Source organism: Kogia breviceps, chromosome 8 (assembly GCF_026419965.1).
Source record: "Kogia breviceps isolate mKogBre1 chromosome 8, mKogBre1 haplotype 1, whole genome shotgun sequence".
In the NCBI taxonomy this organism is placed as follows: domain Eukaryota; kingdom Metazoa; phylum Chordata; class Mammalia; order Artiodactyla; family Physeteridae; genus Kogia; species Kogia breviceps.
Window position 1 is genome coordinate 41,667,524 of NC_081317.1, and position 21,875 is coordinate 41,689,398.

The window sequence follows — 21,875 nt, forward strand, 5'->3', positions numbered from 1 at the left end:
GGTAGGAGACTTCTTTGGTGGGGACAGAAGTTTCACCAGCCTGAGCAACAAGGACTCCTGTTAAAGTTCTCAGAGATCTTCTGGTCCAACTTATTTAGTCAAGAGTTGAGGAGGACACGGAGGCCCAGGGAGAGAAAAGAGACTTGCTTTTACACAGGGAGTACAAGGCAGAACTGACTCCTAACCCAGGGCCCTGTCCATGGCCCAGGCCAAAGAGAAAGCATGAAGTTTCATGTCAGGGGGAAATGACTCATCTTGAACAAAAAAATAAGATCATCATTATGTGAAATTTCATAACATAAACCATTTCACAGGTTAAAAGAGGAGCAAAGAGTTTGGGGCTGGCAAGAAGGCCCTAAAGAGTTTAGGGCAGGTGGCAGGAATGAACCAGTGGAGTGGACAGCCCTCCAGAGGGGCTCCAGAGGGCCAGGCCCATGGCTCTCAAAGATGAGATTTCCCAGGACTGACAGTGTCAGGCAGTGGTTAAGAGAGTGGGTTCTGGGACCACACAGACCTGGATCCCCATCCCATCCCACAGATTAGGAGCTGAGTGGCAACTTTAGGTAAATTACATCTCTGTGTTTTAGAGTACTCTGATACAGTGGGGATGGATAATGCCACCTGCGTCATGGGGTCGTTGTAGGATTAAATGTAATAAGCACCATGGTGTTAGTAACCCAGTGCCCGGTGGTGATGGTGTGGGGGTGTCAGAGGAAACATGCGGCCCAGTGTGGTGGGGGATTACTTACAAAGTCACACATGGGGGCTACCTTTGAGACTCATCAGTTTTCAAACCGACTCCAAGCTTATTTCAGAAAACCGACCAAGGACATTCACTGGAGTCTTATAATCACAACTCTCAGAGTTCACCTGGTCCCAGCCAGTCCCCCCTATTCCCTGACTCAAAGCAGGAATCCTTCCCCCTCAGCAGCTTCCTGGCAAACATCTCTCCCCAAGTCAGGCAGTATCTTGTACAGTCAGACAGCCTGTTAGCTTGAAACCTCCTTCCCTGGGTCTTATACCCATGGTCCTAACTCTGTCCTCCAGCCATAGAGACTTGTGTGCCAGATGATAGGTCCTCTGATGTAGGAGGACAGCATCTCATTCCTCGAGTCAGCACTCCTTCAGGCGAACCCTCCCAGCTCCATCAGCCATGCATGGCATGTTAACAGCCACCACCTGTCAACCAGTATCAAGCAAGTACTATTTTAGGGGCTGTGCATATATTATCTTGGGTTCTCACGACAGTCTTGCAAATCAGGTATCATTAGGCTGTCTACAGATGAGGGAACAGGTTTTAGAAAAATCCAGCTCCATGGCAAAGCCAGGATGTACACTCAAATCTGTGGACTCTAGGGCCTGTGCTCTCAGCCCCAAACAGAGAGCCAGTTCCTACCCAGCCTTTCCTGGTCCTGGGAGACTCAGGGATCCAGATGCGCTCTGAGGAGAGAGTACGGTTCCAGAAACTATGCTACTTGAGCAGACACAGCTCTTTGTTGGTTCTGACTGAACATGTGGCCTCTGAACCCTTTCCCCCTTTGCTGTCCTAATCTCTCAGATAAGACAAACTTACATTCATTTCTGTACATTACCCAAATCATTCTGTACATTTACCCAAATCATTACCCAAATCACCATTAGTGAGATCTACCACTGTAGACCTTCCGACAGAGTATCATGAAGTTATTCTGCTTTCTCTCCTCCCCACACACTTGAGTTTTATACCAACCTAGTCAGATCTGGGTCTCTGAGAAAGGGGTATCACTCTGTTCACGTGCTGGGCCTCAGCAAAGGGGAAGGCAACTGCCACCCCCAATCTGCTCTATAGATGGCCTGGCCCGGTACTTGGGATTCCCAATTAGAGATCAATTCCCTTGGGGGGAGGTTGAATAGAATACTAAAGTATTAACTGGCTATGTTATACCTCCAGTGTCCTGTTCCACTGTCTTTCTTGGTTCAGAGGGCTGGAATCTACCTGCATCACAGCCTTTCATGTGAGCCAAGCTGGAAGAACCCAGTGTGGTCCTGCCTCCCTAGACACCAACTCTGGTAGAGCTGAGACCCAAGGACAGTTTTCAGTCTCAGTCACAGGGATCTTTCTTCTGGTCTGTGGGTCCTGGTGACTGCAGTTAAGGTTTCTTTACCCAAGGTCCCAGAGCCCAGAGCCCAGAGCCAAACCCCTGATGGATCTTCAAGCGAAACTGGACCCAGGCCAACGGCCCCTCTGAAGCCCCTAACCTCTAGGGAACCGTGCAGGGAAAGTTAAGGGTCTAGACAGGGCAACCTGCAGGGCAGGGACTTATCTTTCACCTCAGGGTTCCAGTACTCAGCATGGTCATGATCACCAAGTGCTTGCTCTGTGATTAAATGAAACTGAATTGGGCAATTCCTATTAAGCCAGGGCCGGGAACCCTCAAACCTCCCCTAAAATGTGACTTTTCACGGGCATACTTCAGACAAAGGAAGAGCATGATCTGGCTTCTATTCTGGAGAGGAGCAGACCCGCCTCCCTGAGAGCTGTCTGGGAGCTCTCCGAGGTGCTGAACTTGACCCTGGCTTCTGGTGGACATTGTCCTTCCCTCCCCACTGCACGTCAAACTCATCCTGATCTCCATAATGGGACTCTAGCTCCTGACCCAGCTCTCTCTCTACAGAAGGGACAAATGTGGCCCTTCAGCATCTCCCTGTGGTGACCCTCCCTGCAGTGACCTATCACTGTTAACTTCCATGATCTCCAAACCTATGCTGACTACAACCACAGTAAGCTCCCGACCATGACCTCTATTATGACTCTTGCATAGCGCTTCATGGCAAATCCAATATAGGGTTGCTGTACCCATTGGCTTGGACTCTATGATCAGCTGTGATCAGCTCTGACTTGGCTCCTGGACCTGAAGAATTGAGTGCAAGTAAGCCCAAAGACTGAAGGTCCAAGAGAAAATCACCCTCCCAAACCCCATGAAATTTTGGCCAGGGAGGTGGTGCCTTATCCTCACATGCCACCCTGCCCTGGGAAGACTCCCAAGCTCTTCCAGGGTGCACATCAGGCTTTTAATAACATTCATGTCTTCTGCTGCCCCCTAGCCCAACAATCCTGAATTCCTGCTAGCCTCCAGACCTATATAAAATTGGGGTGATCTGTGGAATGCCAGAGGCAGTTATAGCTCTCCTCACACCTTCCCACAAGGAAAGAACTGTTCATAAGTATCATTAGCATCCTGCCTTAAGTGTCTGTGAAGTCCTCACAGACAGCCAGGCTTCTGTCTACCCAGGAGCCAAGGTACCACTCAGTCATTCTCTGTGACAGAGCCATGGGAGCCCTCACCAAACCTGGGACTCCATAGATGTCATCTTCCTCATCTCCATCTTCCCCATTTTTTTAGCCACTGGGGTCTTTGTCTTCTCCTTCTCTTTAGTCTTTTCCTGCTTCTCAAGCTCTTCTATGTAGGCATCATAGATCTTCCACTAGGCAAGGGAGAGATGAGAAGGATCATCTTAGGGCAAAATCTTCACCCAGCCAGCTCCTCTTCAGCCTTTAGGGCTTGAGGAGTCAATCTTCAACCCGTCACAGGTCTTCATAGTATCCTCTACTTGGCCCACCTTAATTATGTATTCAGTGTCTGTCTTCCCTGCCGTCAGCTCTAGGACAGGAATGAAGGGGCTCTTGGAGCACCCCGGGGCTGGGCTTTCCACCATGCAACCCAGGGGCCCAGTTGTCAGCTGGAGATCAGTATCGTTCCAGCCTACCACCTCCACTAGGGCAGACAAATGGGCAAAGATCAGCTAGCTCACAGTTTTCTTAGTGATTTATGAGACTCTGAACTAGGAAATTTTAAAGATGACTCCCCCTGTAGGGATGGGATAAACATATTGGCTAAGGCTGGCTGTCTACAGCCAGCTGTCTACAACCCTGATCAAAACTTCTCAGCATAAAAAGATAACCAAAAGTAAGGGAACCCCTGCTAACTGGCTCTGACAGTAAGAGATGCCCAAGGATAGTAGCAGAGGAAGCAGCATGGATCTGGGGCTGGGCAAATGCCCCAGGCCGCACTGAGTGCTCCCCAGATCTGAGCAGCCACTGCTCCCTGGAGGCCAGATAGGCACACCTTACATTTAATAATTCACCCATGGGCTAGTTCTCCACGCTGCACTGTACTTCAGTGTTCATTCAGAGCCCGCCAACAACCCTGTGAGGCTGCTTGTCATCCTCATTTGACAGAGAAAGAGACTAAGGCATTAAGGGTGACATGATTTGGCTAGGATCTTGCAGTGTGAGCTGCAGGGTTGGGTGCTGAGCTCAGGTTACCTGGCACCATATCCTGCCCAAATCAGCATGGCTATCCAGTGGGACTTGATGGGGAAGGAGCATCTGCAGGAACATTTAAGGCTGCTGGATGGGCAGGATCAGAGTGCTAACACTTCAGAGTCAGCCGTGAGGTGCCACAGGCTGTAGAGAATCCAGGGGAACGAGTGTTCTCCCCAGTTTGGAGAAAATTCCAGAAGCCATACCTGTTTCCCCCTCGGACAGTCTTGCCATGGGCTGATATAGAGCTCTCTGGGTGGAGACCTACTGTCTCATGTGCCTGGAGTTCAGAGACTGGACAAGGAGTGGGGAGGTGGGTGGACGAGGAGGGCAGATTTCCAGAGGGCTCTTTGACCACGCCAGTCTCCCTTGTTGCCGAGGGAGATAGACAAGGATACAGAGGGGGAGGGAGTGATGGCTTTTAGATTGGCCCAGGGTCTCACCTGATTGGCTGTGGCTGAAAAGTTTGTCCTGGGAGGAGTCTCCGTCTGGCATGCTCGGTCCTAGAGAACAATGACAACAGGTGACCCACAGAAAGCCCTCAACTCCTTCTCACTTAACCCAATGGTATATCCGCAGGAGAGGCATTTTTTGTTGGAGCTGAGGAAGGGATGGGACACAGCATTGGGGAATTAAAGAATGGCCTGGGCAAAGGACAAAATGACATGGTGAAAGCCTAAAATTTCCATCCAGGGCTCCTTCAGAAGAAGCCTAAGCTAGAAAGTAGGGGCAGTGAAGTCTGATTGTGCCAGTTTCAACCAGGAATAACTCCAACAGGGGGATGAACAGATCCGCAAGAACTCAGCCCTTGGCCAGCCTCCAATGCTGGACCAGAGGTCAACCCCTGGCAGGCCATTGGGCTAATATGCCTCACCTTGAGAAGGTTTCCCCCTAATACTTTGGTCTCTGACTCCACCAGGGGAATGCACCCCCTCCCTGTTGTGTATCACCCAGATTACTGAACGTCAGCTTAGGGACTACAGAGGGTGGTGAGGAGCCGCCGAAACCCCACCCTGTAGATTTCTGCCCTTCTTCTTTCAGGTTGATTTGTGGAGAACACTGCCTTAACATATGTGAGTCTCTCACCTGAAACCCTGAGAGATTCTTTCAGCCTGGTACTCAGGGTCCTCCACACTTATGAGCCAGGGAACTACCAGCTAGTCTATCACGGAGACCATCAACTTCAGTCAGACTGGCTCCTAATCTTGACTCCCTGGCACATTCTGGCCTCCCCCACATCCTGACCTTCACTTCAAGGCCCAATTCAAGTTTCAGGCTCTCAGTAGAGTGACCCAGCCTCCTTGTTACTCCCTCTGAACTCCTGCCTGGATGACTTACTGGGACCTGAACACATGCTCCCAGCTCCCCCAGAAGAGTGAAACTCTTCCATCTGCCCTGTCACCTGCCAGGCTGAGGGCTGCTGGTGCTGGCTCAGGCCTGCTCCCTCCCTGCTATGCACAGTGTGGAGCTGCAAGGGGAAGGGGCTCGGGGGAGGGGGGGTTGCTCTACCCGGAAGGGGTTGTTGAAGGTCTGTGAGGCCATCTCACTGAAGTTGAACTTGTTGGTGACCTTTCGTTCCTTGGGCTGCTTAGGAATCATAGATTCTTCTCTGGCCATTTTCTCAGGTGCCTGGAAAGAAAGACCCACAGGACCAGGACTCAGCTATGAGAAGAGGGTGGTGCAGGACGGGGAGTGGGGAGAAGTCGTGTCCTGGGAGAGGATGGAAGTGGGAGAGAGTGATTATGCCAGAGATGCTGGCACCAGAGGTCTCTTAACTTCTCACCTTCAGCCCCCAGCCCCAGGGAGTCAGCCCTGAAGCCTCCAGCCATAGCTGGAGTGGGAAAAGGGGTGGGATGGAGAGCAATATGATACTGAACCTCAGCGGCAGGCACATCTGTTTGACTCCCAGCTTCAGCTTCCTTGGGCTCTTCTTCTTCTTCAAGGATTTCTGTTTCTGAAATCACCACCTTGGCGGACTCCTGAGAACCTTGGTAGGATATTGGTGTTGAGCTCAATGTCCAGCCCACTCCCCCATCTCCTGGCGGGGTAAGGCCTTCTTGGTTTCTGCCTTTCAGAGCTCGCCTTCCCCAGGGTTCTCACTGGCCTGAGCCTCAAGGGTTAGCTCCCAGACCTACCCAGGACAGCCAGCTGTTAGACTTTATGTAAGAAAAGGCTCTGCAAAGTTCTGGCTTAGCCATCTCCTTCCTAGAGTGACCAGAGAAAGGGGACCACGCTCTAGGCTGCAGCCTCAGGCTGGCCCAGAGGCTTACCTGCTGCTAACTCATCGAGGTAGTGCTGTCGCCTTCCTTCATCCGAGTCTTTAGGGATCAGGTTTCCGACTTGGCTGAAGTGAACTGCTAGTTGGTCCACAAAGCCGATTTGCTTATATGTGCCTTCCTAAGAAGAAAGGGGCTGAGTCAGACCAGGGGTCCCTGAAAGAGCTGGAATCAGAATACAGTCTGCCTTTGTTCTAAAGGCCTAAGATAGTGCATCTATTAACAGAATTATAACTTACTAAATCCTCAGTTAACCTGAAGTTTTCATTGCATTGCCAGTTGAAAGAAGAGAAAGCAAATGAAATAAGGTGTTTTTTTTAAGTTCTCATGAAGACTTTTTTTGCTTTTCTTTTCTCTAAAAAATTATTTTTTAATACAGCAGGTTCTTATGGTTATCTGTTTTATACATATTAGTGTATATCTGTCCATCCCAATCTCCCAATTCATCCCACCACCACCCCCGCTTTCCCCCCTTGGTGTCCATATGCGTATTCTCTACATCTGTGTCTCTATTTCTGCCTTGCAAACTGGTTCATCTGTACCAGTTTTCTAGAGTCCACATATATGCGTTAATATATGATATTTGTTTTTCTCTTTCTGACTTACTTCACTTTGTATGACAGTCTCTAGGTCCATCCACGTCTCTACAAATGACCCAATTTCGTTCCTTTTTATGGCTGAGTAATATTCCATTGTATATATGTAGCACATCTTTATCCAGTCGTCTGTCGATGGGTATTTAGGTTGCTTCCATGACCTGGCTGTTGTAAATAGTGCTGCAGTGGACATTGGGGTGCATGTGTCTTTTTGAACTATGTTTTTTTCTGGGTATATGTCCAGTAGTGGGATTCCTGGGTCATATGGTAATTCTATTTTTAGTTTTTAAAGGAACCTCCATTTGGTTCTCCGTAGTGGCTATATCAATTTACATTCCCACCAACAGTGCAAGAGGGTTCCCTTTTCTCCACATCCTCTCCAGCATTTGTTGTTTGTAACTTTTCTGATGATGCCCATTCTAACTGGTGTGAGGTGATACCTCATTGCAGTTTTGACTTTCATTTCTCTAATAATTAGTGATGTTGAGCGCTTTTCATGTGCCTCTTGGCAATCTGTATGTCTTCTTTGGAGAGAAGTCTATTTAGGTCTTCTGCCCATTTTTGGATTGGGTTCCTTGTTTTTTTAATCTTGAGCTTCATGAGCTGTTTATATATTTTGGAGATTAATCCTTTGTCCATTGATTCGTTTGCAAATATTCTCTCTCACTCTGAGGATTGTCTTTTTGTCTTGTTTATAGTTTTCTTTGCTGTGCAAAAGCTTTTAAGTTTCACTAGGTCCCATTTGTTTATTTTTATTTTTTAATTTTTAATTAATTTATTTTATTTATTTTATTTTTGGTTGTGTTGGGTCTTTGTTGCTTCACGTGGGCTTGTCTCTGGTTGTGGTGAGGGCGGGGGCTACTCTTCATTGCGGTGTGCAGGAGTCTCATTACAGTGGCTTCTCTTGTTGCAGAGCACGGGCTCTAGGCATGTGGGCTTCAGTAGTTGTGGTACACGGGCTCAGTAGTTGTGGCTTGCAGGCTTTAGAGTGCAGGCTCAGCAGTTGTGGTGCATGGGCTTAGTTGCTCCACGGCATGTGAGATCTTCCCGGACCAGGGCTCAAACCCGTGTCCCCTGCATTGGCAGGAGGATTCTTAACCACTGCGCCACCAGGAAAGCCCCCATTTGTTTATTTTTGTTTTTATTTCCATTATTCTTTTAAAATTTTATTGAAGTATAGTTGATGTACAATATTATATAAGTTACAGGTGTACAATATAGTGATTCACAATTTTTAAAGGTTATATTCCAATTATAGTTGTTATAAAATATTGGTTATATTCCCTGTATTGTACAATATATCCTTGTAGCTTATTTTATACCTAATAATTTGTACCTCTTAATCCCCTACCCTTATATTTCCCCTCTCCCCTTCCCCCTCCCCACTGGTAATGACCAGTTTGTTTTCTATATTTGTGAATTTGCTTCTTTTTGGTTATATATATAGTTTGTTGTATTTTTTAGATTCCACATTAAGTGATATCATACAGTATTTGTCTTTCTCTGTTTGACTTATTTCACTTAGGATAATACCCTCCAAGTCCATCCATGTTGTTTTAAATGGCAAATTTTCATTTTTATGGCTGAGTAGTTTTCCATTGTATATATATACCACATCTTTATCCATTCATCTGTTGATGGACACCTAGCTTGCTTTCATATCTTGGCAATTGTAAACAGTGCTGCTATGAACATTGGGGTACATATATCTTTTTGAATTAGTGTTTCTGGTTTTTTCAGATATATACTCAGGAGTGGAATTGCTGGGTCATATGGTAGTTCTATTTTAGTTTTTTGAGAAACCTCCATATTGTTTTTCACAGTGTCTGCACCAATTTACATTCCCACCAGCAGTGTACGAGGGTCCCCTATTCTCCACATCCTCACCAACATTTGTTATTTATGGCCTTTTTTTTTTTTTTTTTTTTTTTTTTTTTTGGTGATACACGGGCCTCTCACTGTTGTGGCCTCTCTCCAGTTGCGGAACACAGGCTCCAGACGCACAGGCTCAGTGACCATGGCTCACGGGCCCAGCCGTTCCACGGCATGTGGGATCTTCCTGGACCGGGGCATGAACCCGTGTCCCCTGCATCGGCAGGTGGATTCTCAACCACTGCGCCACCAAAGAAGCCCATTATTTATGGTCTTTTGATGATAGCCATTCTGACAGGTGTGAGGTGATATCTCATTGTGGTTTTGATTTGAATTTCCCTGATAATTAGTGATGTTGAGCATCTTTTCATGTGCCTGTTGGCCATCTGCATGTCCTCTTTGGAAAAATGTCTAGTCAGGTATTCTGCCCATTTTTTAACAGGGTTGTTTGTTTTTTTAATGTTGAGTTGTATGAGCTGTTTATATATTTTGGATATTAACCCCTTATTGGTCATATTATTTGCAAATATTTTCTCCCATTCAGTGGATTGTCTTTTCAATTTCGCGATGGTTTCCTCTGCTGTGCAAAAGCTTTTAAGTTTAATTAGATCCCATTTGTTTATTTTTGCTTTTATTTCCTTTACTTTAAGAAACATCCAAAAAAAATATATTGCTACAATTTATGTCAAAGAGGGTTCTGTCTATGTTTTCCTCTGGGAGTTTTATGGTTTCCAGTCTTACATTTAGGTCTTTAATCCATTTTGAGTTTCCTTTTATATATGGTGTTAGAGAATGTTTTAATTTCATTATTAGTTTATATGTAGCTGTCAAAGACATATTTTAAAATACATTCTTCCAACTCTGAGCAGCTCTGGATTTACCTATCACTGGCTCCTACATCCATGCCAAGGATCCTGTCTCACCTATCTAACCAGACCTCAGAGAGGTCACAAACAGTCATCAAACACACCTGGCCTGGCTTTTTCTCCACTCTATTTAATGGATGCCAGGGCTGGATAGATCCTCAGAGACACCAAGTCCCCAGTCCCCCTGTTCCATACAAGAGGATCACAGAAATCTAGAAAAGATTTGGGTTTGGCACTTGTCAAGTCTCACATGGCACTTGCCCAGGCAACTGGGTTCATTACTTCTTCAACAAATAATTTTTGAATAGACACAATGTGTCAAGTATATTCTAGGTTCCAGAGATACAAAGCTTAGCAAAAGCAGATATGATCCCTGCTTTCACAGAGCCTATAGTTTTGTTCCTCTAGGCTGCCCCCTCATTGATCAGCATCCTAGTCTTAAAGTTGACTTTGAGACCAGGGGTCACTTCCTTTCTCAAAAAAGTTATTTCCAACCCTTTTCAAGTCATAGAGAAAATTATTACATTTGTATGGCACACAGGGGTAAACTCTCCGTAGAGGAAACCAACCCATGGGTTGGTACCAGACACAGCTATCCCTGGAGGACTGCAAGAATCACTATTTCTGCACACAGACTGGGATGTTCTGCCTTAAAAAGTCACCACAAAGCTCTCTCCTCTCAGTAACTCAGATGGATGGGAAGATGGGACAGTGCAGTGGTTAAGAGCATGATCTATGGATGTGGGCAGAATTGGATTCAAATTTTGATTCTGCTCCCTATTACCTGCATGATCTTGGGCTTAACCACTCTAAGCCTTAATCTCTTCATCTACAAAATGAGGATAATAATTAATTTTCAGGATAGCTGAGTATTGAAAATAATGAAAGCAATCTATTAACACAGAGTCTGACACCTAAGAAGTGCTCAATAAAAATAGAAGCTATTATTATGACAACGATGGAGCATCCCACGGGAATAAATTATCCATATAGTTGTCATTTGAGATTTCACTGTCATCCTGTCCCCAGTGGTGACTAGGACCTTCCTCTTCAGTTTAGGGATGGAATTCAGATCCCATTGTTTCTGTGCAAGGAGGAGAGGCATGCCTAGATCTGAACCATGTGCCTCTTCAGGCCAGCACTTCAAGGGAAAGTAATAGCTTTGGAGACCTAAAGCTCTTGGATCTCAGTGAAGGACCAATGAGATGGAGGCCAGCTCTGTGGGAGGATGCCAGGCAGGCCTGGGAGGCTGTTAGAAGGTTTCATGAGGTGAGCCTGCCTGGGAGCCTATGGCTACCCAGCTGACAGTTGACTCACAGGAATCTCTTCTAATAACTGAGCTTCCCAGTGGGCAAGAGAGGTACATTGACACCAATCCTCTGCCTGTAACATGCCTCCCATGGCTGGCACACTGAGTCCTAAAGAGACTCTCTTTCAGAGGTTAGGAGAACAGGAGCCCATAGAGTGTATCACACTCCAGCATAAGCTCAGGGGGGCGAGGCAGCTTTTCTCTGCCCATCCCACCCTCCGCCCCTTTACAGGCTACCTAAGGGATGCCATTAGCACAACTCAGGAGTGGAACCTCTCAAGAAATACACTGGATTTGTCCTAACCTCTTTGTGGAGGGGGCTGACTACTCAGTCTTGAATAAGAAGCAGTGTGTTAAATAAACATTTCACAAGGGAATTCCTTGGCGGTCTAGTAGTTAGGACTCAGTGCTTTCACTGCCAGGGCCTGGGTTCAATCCCTGGTCAGGGAACTAAGATACCACAAGCCATGCAGCATGGCCAAAAATACTTGTACATGAATGTTCATAGAAGCATTGTTCATAATAGCCAAGACGCAGAAACAATGTAAATGTCCATCAATTGATGAATGGATAAATAAAATATGGTAGAGTCATAAAATTGAATATTTGGCAATAAAAAGAAATGAAGTACTGATACATATTACAACATGGATGAACCTTGAAAACAGTATGCTAAATGAAGGAAGCCAGTCACAAAAGGTGACATATTGTTTGATTCTCTTTTTATGAAATGTCCAGAACAGGCAAATCTGTAGAGCTGGAAAATGGATTAGTGGTTGCCTAAGGCTGGAAGGAATGGAGGACTGGGGAGTGACAGCTAAGAGGTATGGAGTTTCTTTTAGGGGAAATGAAAATGTTCTAATATCGATTGTGGTGATAGTTGCATAACCTGTGAATATACTGAAAGCCATTGAATTATACACTTTAAAATGGATGATTGACTGGATAAGACACAATGATTTTTAATATATTTTTCTAATACTAGAGAATATCTGCTAATTCAGCAAATATAAAATTCTTAAACACTAATAATTTAAAACTAAATACCATCTTTAAAAAAAATTAATGGGTGATTTTATCTCAATATATAAATTATATCTCAATAAAACTGTTTTTAAAAAAGAGAAAGAAACTGCTAATAGTAGTTGTCCCCAAGGAAAGGGACAGGAGAGGGAGGTTTAATTTCCATTGTATTTTCATTGCTCTTTTTTTTTTTTTTTTTTTTTTTGCGGTACGCGGGCCTCTCACTGTTGTGGCCTCTCCCATTGCGGAGCACAGGCTCCGGACACGCAGGCTCAGCAGCCATGGCTCACGGGCCCAGCCACTCCGCGGCATGTGGGATCTTCCCGGACCGGGGCACGAACCCACGTCCCCTGCATCGGCAGGCGGACTCTCAACCACTGCGTCACCAGGGAAGCCCTTTCATTGCTCTTTTGACTCTTAAAATTAGTACCATGGGTTTCTAGATTTCTATTATATATTCAAAACTCTGTATGTGTGTGTGTATGTATAGGTATGTGTATGTGTATATATACGTATACTTTTTTTTTAAAGAAGCTGTGTAATGTTGCTTTAGAGTTAATCAAACTAGTTCAAATTTTGCTTTGAATTCTGGCTGTGTGACTTTTGTAATTTGTTTTATCTAATTTATCTTTGGTGTCTATAAAATAAAGATAAAAATAGTTCTGGGGGCTTCCCTGGCGGCACAGTGGTTGAGAGTCTGCCTGCTAGCACAGGGGACACGGGTTTGAGCCCTGGTCTGGGAGGATCCCACATGCCGCGGAGCAACTGGGCCCATGAGCCACAACTACTGAGCCTGTGCATCTGGAGCCTGTGCTCGCAACAAGAGAGGCCCGTGCACCGCGATGAAGAGTGGCCCCCGCTTGCCACAACTAGAGAAAGCCATCGCACAGAAATGAAGACCCAACACAGCAAAAATAAAAAATAAATAAATGAGGCAGAAGGAAATAACTGCCCTTTAAAACAGATTAAAAAAATAGTTCCTATATCAAAGAAACCTGAGGATTAAATGAGATATCCTATGTAAAAGTTCTAATATAGGACCTGACACTGGCTTCTGGAGACCCAATAGTTGATGTTAGTGACAAACACACTGTATACATTGGAAAAATATTTTTCCTGCCAAATTATTCACTTCAGGATTCCTGAAAAGAGCGGCTCTGCAGGGCACTTTAGCAAGAATGAAGGGAGATTCATAAAGAAACTTCTCTGGAAAAAAATCTCTGGAAAACTCCATGTAAAATCTCAGGGTTCCAGGCAAAGACCTCAGTTTAAAGGTGATCTCTATGAGAGCTGAGAGGCTTTTGCAACACAGCAAGTCACCAAGGCAAGAAGCACCTAGAGGCCCCTGCCCCCGAGAGGATGACTTACTTTGAAGCTGTACCTGACGATGTTCTGGGTTGCATGTGGGTTGTTGGCTGTCAGAATCCGGGTGAACTCCTCCTTTAGCTCCTAAGGGAGAGAAATACCAACAGGGTCCAATGTAGAGGGCTCCCCACCCCCTCTGATGATTCCCCAGGGTGTCAGCAGACATCTCACAACCTAGGTTCTGGGCAGAATACATCTCTGAGGCTGGAGGAGGTGGAAGGAGCGATGGTAGGATGTTGCTTACTTACTGCATCAGTCAAATCCAGCTGGTCAGGGGGTCTAAATGTGGCTTTGGACTGGGCGCATTCATCTGTCCCTTCCCCTACTTCGGTCCCTGAATCTTCATCCTGGACAAAAACCTCATGTGAGAATCAAGAGTGCCTGACCTGCTTAGACAAGCAAGCAGGGCTGCAGAAAGCCCTTTCATTCACAAATCCTCCCAGAAGCCAAGCTCTGTCCCAATACATAGAACGCGAAACATGCAACAGACCACTCACGGAAGAGCCCGAAGGAACTGCTCAGGCCAGAGTTCTCATTGCCTGGAAGATCATGGCCCCCGCAGCCCTGGGGTTCTGGACTTAGCTGGAACATTGTGGTGGGTCTTTGGCCCCAGTGGTGGGGCCAGAAAAGCTGGCTCCTCCTTACTGCTTCCCATACAACCTGGACGCTAATAGCCAGGACCAACTGTGAAATGACACCCAGCTGTTCTTTAAGCTACTTCAACTCTAATTCACATTTTACCTTCCAATTTGCCACCTTAAGGTTACTCTTACAGCAATATTCCCAGTACTTGGTAACTTTAAGCCTCATAGTCCCATCAAAACCTTGGAGCAAAAAAATCTAGAACTAGAAGTTTTCCCCTACCCTGACAGACAGTTAAATACCTTGCCAAAATGGCCCATGACATAGTAAAAAATATTCACCCTCACTGGCAATCAAAGATACGCAAAATAAAACAATGCAATTTTTTCACTATAAAACTGGTGAAGGGCAGTGACCACCTCCCCACGAGAACATGCAGAGGATCTCCTTCATCCTTCTCTAGAAGAGAAGAGGAAACACAAAAAGAAGCACCTGGTGCAGAGCCCAAATTCCTACTTCATGTATGTGAAATGCCCAGGATGCTATAAAATCATCCACCGTCTTTAGCCAACATGCACACACAGTAGTTTTGTGTGTTGGCTGCTCTACTGTCCTCTGCCAGCCTGCAGGAGGAAAAGCAAGGCTTACAGAAGGATGCGGCTTCAGACGGAAGCAGCACTAAAAGCACCCTGAATCAAGACGAATGGGAAACCATCCCAATCAATACATTTTGGATACAACAAACAAACAAAGCAAAGAAAAACAAAACAAAAACTGGTGAAAACTAAATCCAAAACAAACAAACAAAACCAATATCCAGCGTTGGCGAGGTTGTGGGAAAATGGACATCCATAAATTAGTACAACCTTTCTAAAGAGCAATTTGGAAATATTTACCAAAAGCCTAACAAGTGTTTATACTTTTTGACCCAAATTTCTATGTATAGGAATTTATGTTAAGAAATAACCAAGGATATGCCTGAAGATTTAGATGAATGAACGTTTGTTGGAGGATTGATCATAATTATGGAAAAGAGGAAATATCTAAATGTCCAACAGTGGAGCATGGTTGAACAAAATAATGGAATGGCCTTAATGAACACATGGTAAAATATTATGCAGTAATTTTAAATGATGCTATGAAAGTATATTTATTGACAATGGAAAGTACTCTAAATATATTATATAAAAAACAGATTGTAAAATAACATACAGTTTGATTCTATTTAAAAATAAAGGGACTTCCCTGGTGGCGCAGTGGTTCAGAATCCACCTGCTATTGCACAGGACACGGGTTCGAGCCCTGGTCCGGGAAGATCCCACATGCTGCAGAGCAACTAAGCCCGTGCGCCACAGCTACTGAGCCTGCGCTTTAGAGCTTGCGAGCCACAACTACTGAAGCCCACGCACCTAGAGCCCGTGCTCTGCAACAAGAGAAGCCACCGTAATGAGAAGCCCACGCACTGCAATGAAGACCTAATGCAGCCTAAAATAAATAAATAAATTTATTTAAAAAAAAAAAAAAAAAAGAATCCGCCGGCCAATGCAGGGGACATGCGTTTGAGCCCTGGTCTGGGAATATCCCACATGCCACGGGGCAGCTAAGCCCGTGCGCTACAACTACTGAGCCTGCACTCTAGAGTCCCTGAGCCACAACTATTGAGCCCACGTGCCACAAATACTGAAGCCCGCACACTGCAACGAAGAGAAGCCCCCGCTTGCCGTAACTAAAGAAAGCCCGCGCGCAGCAGCAAAGACCCAACGCAGCCATAAATAAATAAATAAATTTATAAAAATAATAAAAATAAATACATGTAATTTTTACATATGCATAGAACTATCTGGGAGGCATAGCATCATACATTAACTAAGAGGTTTCCTGGGGTGATAGGCTTAAGGGTGATTTTAATGTTCTTTTCGCTTTTCTTTAAAAATATATAGTGGGCTTCTCTGGTGGCGTGGTGGTTAAGAGTCTGCCTGCCGATGCAGGGGACATGGGTTCGTGCCCCAGTCCAGGAAGATCCCACATGCCGCGGAGCGGCTGGGCCGGTGAGCCATGGCCACTGAGCCTGTGTGTCCAGAGCCTGTGCTCCGCAACTGGAGAGGCCACACAGTGAGAGGCCCGCGTACCACAAAAAAATAAATAAATAAAATAAAAATATATAGCTAATATTTCAACAGAAGAAATGCTATTAGCTTCTCGCTGAGAAACTGTGTGGTCTCAGCACTTACTCTCTTCCTGGTTCCTCTGCCCACGTTGACGCTCTGAAAAAAGAACAGAAACAGAAGGTAAGTCATAAGTGAATCTCCATGGAAATGTCAAAAACGGTATTATTCTGCCCAGGGACCTCAAAGACAAGGGACATTGAACTTCCCCAAGTCTCACAAACAGTGATACTTGGTAACAGGTGCCCAGCCAAGGAAGTCCTATATCTGAGGCAACCTGATTCCAGCATCAGTGGGACTGACCCATGAAGAGCAACCAGGTGACTTAGCACCTGGCATTTCTTATTTGCAACTAGTTCAACAAACATTTTTTTAAACTATATACTAAGTGCTCAGCTCTGTACTAGGCATTAAGAGGATTTTGAAGGCAGTTTATATTCATAAACATTTGTTTAGGATGAAGGTTTGGGTACTTTGTTTTGTACACTGCTGTCTCAGGATATAGTAGGTGTTCAAAATACTTATTGAATACATGAATGAATGCCATCAAACCCATTACTAATCATGACCCTAGGAAAAATATTTTTCCTTAGCCTGTTTCCTCATCAATAAAATGCATAAGATTGGATATGATTACCTTCCAATTCTAACATGCTAAAATTTTATGTTCTCAAGAGCAGCATGCTTGATTCAACTTGATAAACATTTTTTGAGCATCTAAGTATGGTCGGGGACTAACCTAAGCAGTGGGACAAAGATGATGAGAGGGCTTCCCTGGTGGCGCAGTGGTTGAGAGTCCGCCTGCTGATGCAGGGGACACAAGTCCGTGCCCTGGTCTGGGAAGATCCCACATGCCGCGGAGAGGCTGGGCCGGTGAGCCATGGCCGCTGAGCCTGCGCGTCCGGAGCCTGTGCTCCACAACGGGAGAGGCCACAACAGTGAGAGGCCCACGTACCTCAAAAAAAAAAAAAAAAAAAAAGATGATGAGAGATGAGGTCCCTACCCACGTTTTCTCAGGGTCCGTGGAGAACCGATGAGTGTGATCAGTGCTCCTTATTTACTCACTCAGCATATGTTCTTTTGAAAGTCTGCTCTGTGCCAGCAGTAGAGACTTGTGACCAGGGTGCAATAGGAATGCACAGAGGCACCTACCCAGCCTGGGTGCACAAGAAAGTTTCCCCGATGTGGCTATTCCTTAGCTCAGTATCAAAAGAAAAGTATGGGTCATCCAGGTGGAGAAAATGTTTTTCAGACGAAGAAAGCAGCACGTACAATGGCAAGAGCAGAACAATAACAGAGATAGGAAAATGTTCCCCCAAACACACAAACCAAAACCCTGCAGTATATGCACTGAACAAACAGTTGTTTCAGGTGATGGAGCAAGAGGGAGATCAGTGGAGGCTGGAGATGTGAGGGAGGGGCTCTTGGAAGAAGCAGGTCTAGAGCCCTGAAGGAGGGGTCAAGCTAGCAGAGAAGCCAAAGAGCACATGTTGGTGGCAGCATGGCACACTGGGCAGAGACCTTGGCTCCCAGCTCTTGCTGACCACCTGTGTGATCTTGGGGAGGTCTCTGGGCCTTGGTTTCCCAAATGCAGAGTGAGTGAGTTAGATGGAAAGGGCCTCACAACCCTTCCGTGGCAGGGTCTGTGGGAGAGGCTTTGATGGTGGAAGAGAAAGGGATTCCAGGGGGAGAGAAGGGCATGTCTCAGCTTGGGCAGGGATTGTTGCTGGTAGGGCAGGCAGCAGGATTCAGATTTCTGCCAGGTTGCCAAGGTTTCCAGAGATGAGAACCCTTCTCTGAGGCGAAGCCACATGAGCCAGAAAGCTGCTTTCCTTTGAAGAGCCTCTGATCCCTAAGGTAACGAGATGGAAGCGTCGTAACATCCAACAGCTTTCTGGCCCACAGCAGAGTACTGGAGGGCCAACCCCAGCCCAAGCTGCCAGGCTTAAGTAGGAAACGAGATCCAGTTACCATTGCCCCCCGTAAATAAGTCTGTAAAACATTTATCTGGCAATAAAAGAACTGACAAGGCAATTTGAATGTAATTGGTTTTGGCAGTTGGAAATATTTCAATTAACATACTATAAAAGCCACACTACAATAAATGAAAAACAGGCCAATGAAATCAGCTACAGCCCTGACTTCCCAACCATGGCAAAGGAGATTGAATGTCAGGTTGCCACTTTGGGCCCTTGGTCTTCCAGAAGAAGTCTGAGACAGACAAGGCTGAATTCCTGAAAAGCTTTTGATGGTTCTTCCCCAAAGCTGTCAAACCACAGAAGAAGAAAGCCCAAAGTCCCTCCTCTCGCCCTTAGAACTCTGTCATCCGGCTCCACAGCACCATTCCAGCCTGCTCTCCCACCACTCTGAGATGCAGCCCAGAAAGGCTACTCACATTTCCTGAGCTTGGCCTCTGCTTTCCCATCTCTGCTTTCCCACCTTTGCTTTTACCTTTCCTCTTGCCAAGAATGCCATCATCCCCTTCTCTCTCCCTGCTCCCACTATCTCTGCCTAACCAAACCCTACCCAATTAGCCTCCTAGTCCATTATCTAATCCTGACCTTTCTCTTACCTCCCTCTATTCTTCCTGTCTTCACTCTGAGCAAGGCTCTGCTCCGCCTCCCATCACCACCATAAGCATTGGCTGTTGTGAGATGAAGAATGAAATGTAACTTCAAATAGACACTCTGTTGTCTCTGGGTTTTGGTCTACAAAAGGGGATAGTATTATGAAAAGAAACATAATACTGTGGTGCACATGAGAGGCAGCTGGGAAACTCCAGCAAGGGAGGTCCCCCATTCTAATACACTGACCACATGAAGATCCTCTACTCTTGGATAGGTCATTCCAGTTATTCTATTAAGTCAAGGAAGGAGTCTATGGAGGAGTGGTGCAGGAAGAGGAAATGCCCCCGTGAGACCATCATGGCAGTCAAAGTAACCCTGGTGATCAATGGGATAACAGATGTCCCAGCCTGAACTCCTTCATAGTAGAGCATTTTTCTATTCTCATTGTTACAGATTTTGGTGTGAGCGTCCTGAGGGCAGGAACTGGTAAATGACTCAGCTGCCTAGAGGCCACTTCTCATTTCTCTTACAGGACCTGACATTGCTGAGGACTCCCTCACTCCTTCTAGAAACTTCTTCTCCACCTCCATTTCCATGTCACCATCCCCTCCAATAGTACTTTCTCAATATCCTTGACCCTTCCAAGAATGTATGCTTCACCCCCTAGTCTTCTATTTCTACACACTCCCCTTGGGTGCTCTCATCCCCACACATAGATTCATTTTCCACTTTGTGATGAAGCTCAAAATCTATTTCTGTAGCTTAGATTTTCTAGAACTTCATGTTCAAATTGGTGACGGAGTACTCAAACTCAGTATCTTAAAAACCAACCACACTATGTTCTTTTTCCACCCCAAACTTGCATCTCCTCCAGTATTTCCTATCTCACTCAAGTGTACTACCATTCAGGCACCCAGGTTGGAAACTAGGAGCCATCAGATACCTGCCTTTTATTCACCCTCTTACTAGCATTATTTTGAAGTCTAACAATTCTATCACTTTAACTCTTTATAACTATCCTCTCCATTCATACCCCCTTAACTCATGCCCTAACTCCCTCTTGCTGAACTATATTTGATTTCCCTACCTCCAGTTTCTCTCCACTCTGATAATTATATCTGTCTCCATTTTCAGCTACTGAGCACTTACTCTGGGCCAGTCATTTACTAAGCAATGTATGTACATCATCTTGTTTAATCTTCACAACCACCTTATGGGGAAGGAGCTATCATTTTTCCTATTTTACAGATGAGGACCCTGAGGCATAGTGAGATCAAGCAACTGACCCAAAGGTGACCAGAATTTGAACCCAAACTCTTAGTTACTATAAGTGATCATCCTAAAACATAAACTTGATCACTCTCCTGCTTTAAAGCCTCTAAAGGGCTCCCCATCACCCATGAGTTGAATCCCAAAATCCCTAACACAGCATCCACGTCATCTCCAACTCTTTTCCTGCCACAGCCATGGAAAGGCGCTTTGAAAATGAAAATTCTGGTCAATGTAACAGATGATCATTTTTGCCACCGACTGGGCATTTATCTGCACTTAGACTTGTTTTGGTATATGACTTACTGCACAGTATAAGCAACCCATTTGTCCCTGAACATATTTTAGGGGTAAGTAAGGAGATTGAAAATTATTAAGCTGCTCCCTAACATGAAGATATAACATTTAAAAAACAAATATGTGATCAGATGTACCCATGGGGCCCAAATATGGGCTTTGAAGTCAACCATACCTGGGTTTGAGTCCCTTCTCTGCCATCTGCTAGGTCTATGACTCTAGGAAAGTTACTTGTCTTCTCTGAACCTCAGTATCCTTATCTTTTTAAAAAATTAATTAATTTATTTATGGCTGCATTGGGTCTTCCTTGCTGTGCATGGGCTTTCTCTAGCTGTGGTGAGCAGGGTGCTACTCTTTGTTGCGGTGCACAGGCGCTAGGCATGAGGGCTTCAGTAGTTGCAGCATGAGGGCTCAGTAGTTGTGGCTCACGGGCTGTAGAGCGCAGTCTCAGTAATTGTGGCACACAGGCTTAGTTGCTCCGCGGCATGTGGTATCTTCCTGGACCAGGGCTCGAACCTGTGTCCCCTGCATTGGCAGGCAGATTCTTAACCACTGTGTCACCAGGGAAGCCAGTATCCTTATCTTTTAAATGGGCATCATAAAAATACCCACTGAAGACAATCATAGGCCTGTTATGAGGATTAAATGAGTCAACACACATAAAATACATAGTGTGGTGCCTGGCCAGAGTCTGTGCCCAATAAATGATAGTTTGTAGCATTATTATTCCCATTTATAGACCCTGCTCTGCCATCAGCCACAGGGGATCTGTGTGGCCCTTTGCTTACTAGGAAGCACTTGCCCTAGGGATGACTAAAAGGCTTCAACAGCTCACATGTCCACCCAAGAGTTCAATGCTGTAACTTGTTTGTTCCTGGAAAGAACAGCTCTTCGAAGAGTGCAAACCCACAGACGCTGCTGCATCCTCCTTCCTGGGGCCCAGGAGACTCCGTTTACCATTTCAGTTGTCTTGGTCCTTATTTTAAAACTCACTAACAGGTTTCCATTAAGCTAAATTGAAACTAAATACCTCACCAGCTTGCAGTTTCCGTTTCTAAAAGGGTAAAAGCTCTTAGTCCCAAAGGAGCAGTAATTCACCAAGAAATCTTCCTCCAGCTACATCGACTGCCTTTCAAATCCTTGAGCCTAGTGTCTCAAGCACACAGAGGTGCTCAATAAGTATAGTTGAAAGAGATCTCAAAATTTTGAAACACTAGATGAAGGATAACAGGCACTATCATACACTGTTGTGGGTATGCCAATGGACACAAAATTTTTATAGGGTTATTTGGCAATACCTTCCAAAATTTCAAAAGCAGATACACCTCAACTCAGCAACTCTGCATTCTTGCATTTTTCCTATAGAAATACTAATACATATGCAT

At 45.4% G+C, this 21,875-nt stretch overlaps 2 protein-coding genes and 1 pseudogene across 5 annotated transcripts in view; 2 read left to right on the forward strand and 1 right to left on the reverse strand.

Moving 5' to 3' along the window:
- DNAI1 (dynein axonemal intermediate chain 1) overlaps positions 1-21,875 on the reverse strand; it is a 130,100-nt gene that overhangs the window by 26,269 nt on the left and 81,956 nt on the right. Inside the window, exons 2-9 of the mRNA XM_067041295.1 lie at positions 16,424-16,456; positions 13,859-13,957; positions 13,614-13,694; positions 6,574-6,700; positions 6,181-6,290; positions 5,813-5,932; positions 4,747-4,806; positions 3,331-3,465 (exon numbers count right to left, since the gene is read on the reverse strand). Of these exons, the coding sequence (XP_066897396.1) occupies positions 3,331-3,465; positions 4,747-4,806; positions 5,813-5,932; positions 6,181-6,290; positions 6,574-6,700; positions 13,614-13,694; positions 13,859-13,957; positions 16,424-16,456 (765 nt within the window). The remainder of the gene's footprint in view (positions 1-3,330; positions 3,466-4,746; positions 4,807-5,812; positions 5,933-6,180; positions 6,291-6,573; positions 6,701-13,613; positions 13,695-13,858; positions 13,958-16,423; positions 16,457-21,875) is intronic.
- FAM219A (family with sequence similarity 219 member A) overlaps positions 11,994-21,875 on the forward strand; it is a 78,811-nt gene continuing 68,929 nt past the window's right edge. For 2 of the 4 annotated variants that reach the window (XM_067041296.1, XM_067041299.1), the window contains exon 1: positions 12,000-12,046. In XM_067041296.1, the coding sequence (XP_066897397.1) occupies positions 12,018-12,046 (29 nt within the window). In that variant the 5' untranslated portion in view covers positions 12,000-12,017. Of the gene's footprint in view, positions 12,047-21,875 lie in introns of all 4 variants that reach the window. The other 2 variants (XM_067041297.1, XM_067041298.1) reach the window with 2 other exon arrangements.
- On the forward strand, positions 14,712-14,874 carry LOC131761480 (small ribosomal subunit protein eS27-like; annotated as a pseudogene).